The sequence below is a fragment of the Armigeres subalbatus genome, chromosome 1 (genome assembly GCF_024139115.2).
Source record: "Armigeres subalbatus isolate Guangzhou_Male chromosome 1, GZ_Asu_2, whole genome shotgun sequence".
NCBI lineage: Eukaryota > Metazoa > Arthropoda > Insecta > Diptera > Culicidae > Armigeres > Armigeres subalbatus.
This window is the reverse complement of record NC_085139.1, coordinates 41877426-41886019: the sequence shown is the minus strand read 5'-3', so window position 1 is coordinate 41886019 and position 8594 is coordinate 41877426. Positions and strand designations below refer to the sequence as shown.

Genomic DNA, 8594 nt, shown 5'->3' with positions numbered 1-8594 from the left:
CGAAAAGGATTCCATTAGGAATCTTAAAAGGATTTCATTTAGAATACCAAAAGGATTTATTTCCGAATCTCAAAAGGTTTTCATTCGGAATCACTAAAGGATTCCCTTTGAATTGCCAATAAATTCCCTTCGTAATGTTAAAAGAATTCCTTTCGGTATCTTAAAACACTCCCTTTTAAAATTCTCAAAATTCATTTCACAGTCTTAAAAGAATTCCATTCCGAATCCTAAAAGGATTCCATTCGAACTCCCAAAAGGATTACATTCGTAATACCAAATGGGTTCCATTTGGAATCTCAAAAAGATGGCATTCGGAATCTAAAAAGGTTTCCAATCATAATCCCAAAAGGTTTCGAAATCCCTAAAGGATTCAAAATTCGAATAGGATTTCCTTTTACAAAACTATTTCATTAGAAATCCTAAAACGGTTTTCCCTGCAAACCATGTTTGTTTCCTTGATTCTCACGTCGATCTCAACTGACCTCTTATTTTATATTTTTACAAAATAAAATATTTATTACATTACAATATTACAAAAATTGAAGTACAAATGTTTTCGATTTCTTAATATTTTCACAACACTCACATGGAGACGCATGGTTAGTAGCCATTGGTTACTTACTATAGCATTTGTTGTGACGAATCAGGCATCTAATTAAAAGAGTATCTTTGGGATTTCTTATCCGAAATGTCGTAAAAATCAAGAAAACCATCTGTTTCATAATTTAATGTCCTTCCCAAAATTTCAGAAAATTTCCCTACACCGGGGTAGGAATCGAACCCAGCCACTTTCAGCATGGTCTTGCTTTATAGTCGCGCATTATAGGCCTCGTTCCCCCCTTAGTGTTACGTTATTTATGGTTGTTCCCTTATGGGTAGTTGGTAGCTCCACAGCATAGAGATTGCTCTTGGGGTTCGTCGCTTGTAATTTTTTTTTTTCGAAACCCATTGAAGTCATTTTCAAGTAATGCAGAACGTTGGCACATGGGCGATTTCGACAGTTTCTGGAAATGAGGGCATCGTGCAAGTACGATTCGGGTATCGAATTTCTCACTCAGTCACACTTCAACAAATAACATTGCGATGAACACTTCTGTTCAGTTTGGCTTTCCGAATTTAATTGGTTCATACGATTGACCTTGACCCTTATCTTTACAAATGTTTCGTTTTAAAATTGTTGTGATATTTCTTTAGATGAAATACTATTCTATTTAATTCCACTAGTGTGAAACTTATCTATAAAAGTGTATACTTTAAAAAAGAAATCTGGAGATTTTAATCCATAAGAGTGAGAATTTCGAACCAAAGTTGTATATAGGCAAATGATTTTATGTCGATATTATAATTAAAGGTATGTTAGGATAACCTACACAAGGGTTCTAACATTAGAATAATTTGACAAGGCTGAGATATCATTCACAACTGTAGAGATCCATTCAGTTCAACATTTATTTTCATTTATTTTTCTTTCGTATATAGAGAAGATACAAAGGATGTTTATCTTTATTTATTCGTTACTTGTCTGTTCTCGTTTTATGATTCACTTCTTTCTGTCTCTTCTCTCGGGTTTTTTTCCTGCTTGCGTTGAGTCCTATCCTTCTCTTTTACTTGCTGTTTGTTTACTGAGTTGTTGTTATCAATTGCCGGAAGTTTGTATATCTGACTATCGTCAGAAACGGGAGCATCTTGCGATTGTGGTTTGGATTTCGTATCTGTTTTGAATTTATGTACCGAATGCCACAAGACACTTCCGTCTCTGCTTGCATTGTTGTTTCCTTTAGTTTTCATTCAGTTAATATTTCTTTTGATGTTATACTTTGTTGTTAGTAGTACAGATTCTAATTTGCTCGTTTGTTGCCATGTTGAATCCATGACGCTATACTTCTTCTTTACATTGGGTCTTACGGGTTACGTACATCCTGCGGTTGTGTTAATAAATGTCTGCGTTTGTGTGTGTGTGTGGTAATTATGTTGAATTGAATTTGCCAACCAGATCCAAAATGAAAACATTAAATTTGTCAAAGAGTAATGTAATGCGAAACGATAACAAAATTATAAGGAATAAATCTCTCAATGGCTTCTTGTTAACTATAGAAATGAAAGAAGGGTTCTGCTTTGTAGTGAAGAAGAGTGCTATTGTTGAGAACATGAAATAAATATGAAAGGGATAAGTCAATTATGTTGAACCATCAAACTAAAATACAAAACAAAACTGGGAAATATGTGATAAGGGATCTAACAGGAGAGTGGGGAGGGGATGTCGAATTTAGATGTCGGGGAATGTGCGAGGATAGAACAAAAACTTCTTTGCCTGTGGACAAAATCAGCGCGAAGAGCGGAAGAGAATGCTATGGCGACGGGTGTATGTGTGTATATGAGGGGGGTGTGAGTGAACTGAAACTAAAATGGCGTCTGGACAAAGTTGGCTTTGACTGTTGTTTGGTGTGTTTTAGCGCTGTTGCTTGTTCTGCGGTTGTTGGTGTTGGTTTGTTCATCCTATTTGTGACATTCATTCCTCCATTTTGCGTGGTCTATCCTCGGGTGGCTCTGAGTTTTTGCTCATTTGAGTAGTGTGTGATGAAAACTTTAACAAACGGCGTTCTAATTCGAGGTCACCATTGTTGTTTTCATTCAAATCAAGGGGTCATAATCTTCGTACTTATTTTACGTTCTGACGTTGCGGTATCTCTGGGTTTGTTTTGTTGTTAATCTATTTTGTTTGTGTTGTTTGAAAATGTTAGTTTTGCTTTCTTTTGCTGCTTCTGTGTAGATAAGGGGATTAAAACTAGTCTGCGTCACTATGTATAAGATTAAAATTCTGTGAATAATATATTATTTTTTTGCGATTCCACATCTGTTTTGTTTTGCAGTTGTTTTGTTTGAAACACGTTTACTAAACTAGATTGACGATCAAAAATGGAAATTGTTTGAATGGGTTGTGTGGGTTAAGCTTCACGTTGACATACCGTTTTAAAACTAAACCTTGTAAACATTAAATAAAAAAAATAGTGTGTGGAGGCTTTTGGATAATTTAAAATTAATTTATTATTTTAAAGGGGTTTGTTTGTTATGCATTTTAAACGGTAGAAGGGGGGAAATCGTTCAAGGGATTCCTAGTTTCATTTTTCTGAAAACATTTTTGTGGTTATTTATCGGGTGCGCGTTCTCTCTTGTATGAACTAAAAATAGGGAAATTTTATCTAAAATAATTAAAATTTACGTTATCAAAATACAATATAAAATAAAAAATATATAATTAACATAATAACTTTTCAATATATATTTTTATACAAATATTTTTTTGTTTTCTCTGATTCTCACGTTTTTGCCATTTATTTTTTTGTCGATTAGTTCTGTCAGTGTTTGATTTTCTTTTCTTTCCATTATCAATACGCTTCTTTACAAATTAGTGTTCCATCCGTTGGCTGTGTCTTGCGTACAATTAAGAATAACATCTAAACGTTAATATTTATTTAATTAGGTTATTTTTCCGCCGAACGAACGCGCCTTTTTCTGTCCTGACAGTATGCCATTCGCGCCAAAAGCAGCTTGCGGGTGCTGCCAACCGAACCAACAGAAAAATATTTAACCAACATCGATGAATAAAAACAAATTACAGGTTATGGCTAAAAACGGTAACGACTAAAAGTAACGGAAAAATTTAACGGAAATTACAACTACAAATAGATAAACAAAAGGTAACGATTTTTTAGACCAAAAAAAAAAGATAGCAAACAAAAGATATTGGATTGCAGTTAGCAACACTGGTTTGCCAACCATCGGCGGTCATGGCCTACTACCGTACAGCTTATGTTTTGCACGTGGGTCAAAACCTATCTAGATCCGATTCTGTCGACCTGGAAAACTTGTTTACAACTAAATTTATCGTTTCACTTTTACAATCGTATTACTCGGTTACATATTTTGTTTCTTGAGTTTTCTTTTAGATCATACACAAAAATATTAAAAATAATGATTGAATATTGCATAATTTTACTTTTGTTTCGCGTTCAGCGTTTGCTTTTCTTTTTACAGATATCGATCGTGATTTTGACAGTAAACAAATAATAATCGAACGTTCCTAGCACACTAGTTGAAAGGGGGTTTGCCGAGTCTGCGTATTGTCCTTCCGATTTGCCTTACTTGTCCCCCCATACGCCAGAGTGGAGCCTCCGGGTCGAATGGGCGCCACAGTCCGTGCACGCCTGGTCCTCGCGCCGCCATTACTGTTTTACATTATTCGATCGGAAACGTTCTGTTCATACTCATGCTTTCGTTCCATCTAAATAATTTGAAATAATTTTCGTTCAGTCTTTTCTCCCACATTTTGTTTTGCTTGTATGCTTCTGTTGTGTATCTCTTCTCCTGTGCATTCTCTTTCTCGCTTTTCCGCTTGACGCTACTTTCCCGCTCCTTTTAGTGTGTGTGTTGTCGTATGTATGATCACTTTGCGTGTGTTTTTGCTGTCGAGAGTGAATTTCGTTTAAGGCATTTTTCGTGGCATCATTGAACATTCAGAATCGTGTTCAGCGATGCGTGCGTACGTTGATAAACGATAATGTGGGGTCGAAACGTTGATATTTTATCCGCGCTATCACTGTCGGTTGCGTGATTCCGAATGTTTTCATTTGCTTACATCACAATCTGTGCTAAGATTTTTTTTTGCTTTGAACGATTTCTGCTATCCTTCTATGCTTGTTTTTTTTTTCATCTTAATTCGCTTTGAAATATTGTGTATGAAATCAACAAATAACAAAGTTAACTAAACAAAAATTCATTTATACTCCACTACGATTCCAATGCAACGTGAATCTGTCTGTGCCAGTACCAAATTGTTGCCTATCCTCAGGAATTGAACCGTTTCTAAGGGTGAAATTTCTCGCATTCAGTGTTACAGTGTTGTGATATTTCAGATAAAAGATAATTCATAGTAAGTTAACGTCTTGAAAGTTTGTTACGAACGACGCTACGACAGCGGTAAGCTTCACAAAGTTGCCTCCTGAGCGCTAGCGCCCACTCAGTTGTCATTGCGACAAGTGTTGCCAAATATCGTTTTCCATACCCTACCAAAAGAGCTTAAGTCAGATTGTTCTACTTCTGTTTTCCACGTTCCAAAAGCTATGTCGATCGACCCCGATTTTTTTCCAGATAATGTCTTGCCTAAACTGTTCTTCTTTTCGCCTAAAATGAATAAATTTCTCACTTTTTATTTTCGTGTTTCACACATTTGTTCTTCCTGGTTTGACCTAAACATTCGATTAATCACTCCCGATTTTTTTTTCGCGGCGGTAATTTTGAATTTTGTCGCGTATCACTTTGGCCGTATCTATTTCTTTTTTGTTTCGGTAACATTTTCGCTTTCTAACAGATTTCCAATAATTTCGATTTTTCCTTCTCGCGTTCCGTCAAGCCAAATTGATAGATCGTTTTCTTTTCAACCCGAAGAGTCTAAAACGTACAGTTTCTAGTTTTATAAGTTTTTTTCCTTTACACACAATTTTTTTCTTTAGATAATCACATTTCTTCATATTGAGTTTTTTTTCTTCTTAATGACGTTTGTTAATCTTTTTATTCAAAATAAATCACTAGCATGTTTCTCATTTTTTTTCCTTTATTTTCGCTTATATTTTTGATACTTTCCAAAATTTATTTTCTCTAGTTTTTTTTAAATGTTATTACTAAATACACGATTTCGCACTTTCCGAAAGTTTATTTACACTTTTGCTTTGCCAAAGAGTCACCAAAATAAAAGTTTCATCCGATTCTCCGAAACGTATTTGTCCGAACTGGTACCGATCACTCCCGAAATGGTTTTACCTTTTTTTTCCTGTAATTTTGTTATTTTCTTTTAAATATTCGACATACTTTTGAAACACGGTAGTATTTGCAATCTAACTAAATTTCATTGTTTTTTTTAGTTTGATTTTTCGTGATTTTTTTCTGTTTATATTAATTCTTATTACGACTTAGGCATTCTTAAGCAATTAGAAAGTATTGGTAATAGTGTTTGAAATAACGCCGAAAGAAACCTACGTTTCTTTCGCCGACAAAAGTAAACTTATCACGTTTGTTAATAAACCCCACCTCAGCTGAGTGGCGGTGTTTGTGGATCACAACGTGTGTCTGTGTATGTGTGTTCGTGTGTGTGTGTGCGAATAAATCTGTTTGCTTTTGTTTCCTCATCAAACCGAAACTTAAAATGGAATTTCAAATCAATCCGGCCGAATATTGACTTACGATTCATAATCTCAAAGTTCCGAATGATTGAATAATTTTAAAATCCTACAACTGTGTTGATTACATTTCCGCATTTTTTTTTCATGCTGATTTTGTTTTAAATTTCTATATCTTAAATATTAAGAATTATGAAAAATTCAGTCATTTTTTACCGTTTTCTTATTATTGTTTTCATGATGATTAGCGAAAGATATTTTGTTTCTTTTTTTTGCTTTCTATACAGTATAATTATCGATCTAATTGTGTTTTATCAATCATTAAAATAGACTGTTTATCGTATAGTAGTAGTACGTTTGCAATTAAGAGTGTATCTACGATTGTATTGGTGAGAGCTATTCGCCTTTTTGTGTGAATTTTGATAAACCAATAGTCGCTACGTAATTGCTCACTTGCTCTTTTGTTTGTTTGTTTTTGATAATCTTACTAATGTTTTCAATTAAAATCGTAGTCGCAGCGCTATGAACGATGATGACTGCGCCGTCAATACCTCCATCCGTTGGTATCGTTTCACTGTGCTCTTGTGTATGTGTATGTGTGTTCGAGTGTAGGGGTGTGATAGCGAAATATTCCATTTGATGTGAGTTGGTGTGTAAGTATTGTTTCTGATACGAGTTGCGGACGTTGTAGCTGTTGTTTTTGCTTTAGCTCCACACTGGGTAGGTACTGTCATTGTACCACTGCTCCCCGCCGTTGGTGCCGAGGGGTTGCTGGGGCAATGGTTGACTGCCCCAGTTATTACCAAGACTTCCTAATGCCGCTGCTGCAGCCGCTCCGTAGCGTCGTTTAATATCCCCTTGATTTTGGTGACCTCCGTCGAATTTACGTTTACCGATTGCTGCTGCTGGTTGGGGCAAACAATCATACAAAGCGTGATCGGATATTTTTTCCAGTGGTGAACAGCGCATTTGGGTAATGAGAGTGGAAGATAGAAAGATAAAGAAAAGACTGTGAGTTATTGAAATAGAAACAATTTATTCTGTTGGTTAATTATTGCCTATACTTAAATTCATATTGAAGCCATATCTCTGCTGATTTCATTTCTATTTTTCATCATGTTAGTTTTGCTAAGTTTTAAATAAAATTAACAATATTCTTCAACTCTAGACGAAAAATATACGGTTTTGGAAGATTCAAATAAATTGCAATACTATAATATAACGCACATTTTTAAGATATTCGGAATAATGTCTTGGAGACAAATATATTTATTACACTTTATATCATTTATGAAGGACAAAATGGTCAAAATCGAGATTTTTTTTGTATAACTCAATAGGCGTGAAATATAAAGAACAAAACGAAGTAAAATCACGTAAAACTCTGAATTAAAAGAGAAAGCTACCCATAGAAAAACAGAATATTTTGAATTTTAGATATTTAGTTGCATTTGATTCAGAATCCTATCCCACTGTTTCCTATTGAAAATTGGTCAGGTTGAGGTCAAAAGTTGTGGCCAAAATATTTTTTTTGAATAATGCACGAAAAAGGCATCATTAGGTGGATTAATCAGGGTTTTCCTGAAACGTGAATTGCAACAACAGATACTTTACTGACGATTCTCGCAACATTAAAAACACCGAAACCAGTGAATCCGTTAGGTTTCGGTGTTTTTAATGTTTATTCAACCAACTTCCGAAAGCTTCAGGAACCGTGTTTGCTTTATATTGCTGAGCTGGCAGCAATTAAATACGCTTAGGGGACGATTTACGATCAGTCCATAGACTAGACTCTTAGGCACGCATCTTACTTTCTTCCTAACATAAAGAACAGCAGCGTGTTTTGGTCGAAAGATCATTCAAGATTCACTTTGTTTGGGTCCCATCCCAGTTTTACCTTGAGTGGCAACGAGTATCTTGGTCTATGTTCTTTTCCTTTAAATAACTGTTGATAATAGTTATATAGTGTGTAAATATCGTAAAGAATCTCGGCTTCGTTAGGTATAATACACGCTTGAGCCTGTCAAAAAAAAAAATGGATAAAAAAAAATGATTTTTTGAATTGACGCGATTTCCGGCTTCTACTCATCGAGCCCGTTCTGTTAATATCCATCGGCACCAACATTTCAGAAGAGCGAAGCTGCTGTTGCAAACAAAAGTTTTCCCCGTCGCTGGTGGTGTTCGAAAGAATCTGTCGTCCATAAATAGCAATAGGTACGGCTCCTTAGTAACACAGTTTAGTCCGATCTGGTCTCAGCAACTCCAATGTGACCTGTTTTGATTGTACATAAGTCACATAAACTGCAATGAAACATATGTGTGTTGCTAGGGCTGTTTGCTGTCGGTGAATTGGCATTGTGGAGTGGACTGTGTGTGGAGACGCGTAGTACATTGTAGGGGCATTTTGGGGCCTCTTCTCAT

At 35.4% G+C, this 8594-nt stretch overlaps 1 protein-coding gene across 13 annotated transcripts in view; it reads right to left on the bottom strand.

The window, feature by feature from the left end:
- Positions 1–1440: 1440 nt before the first annotated feature.
- The window catches only part of LOC134224647 (heterogeneous nuclear ribonucleoprotein R), a 150397-nt gene continuing 143243 nt past the window's right edge, over positions 1441–8594 (bottom strand). For 7 of the 13 annotated variants that reach the window (XM_062704209.1, XM_062704200.1, XM_062704218.1 and 4 more), the window contains exon 13: positions 6918–7078. In XM_062704209.1, coding sequence (XP_062560193.1) covers positions 7063–7078 — 16 coding nt within the window. In that variant the 3' untranslated portion in view covers positions 6918–7062. Of the gene's footprint in view, positions 7079–8594 lie in introns of all 13 variants that reach the window. The other 6 variants (XM_062704167.1, XM_062704184.1, XM_062704177.1 and 3 more) reach the window with 3 other exon arrangements.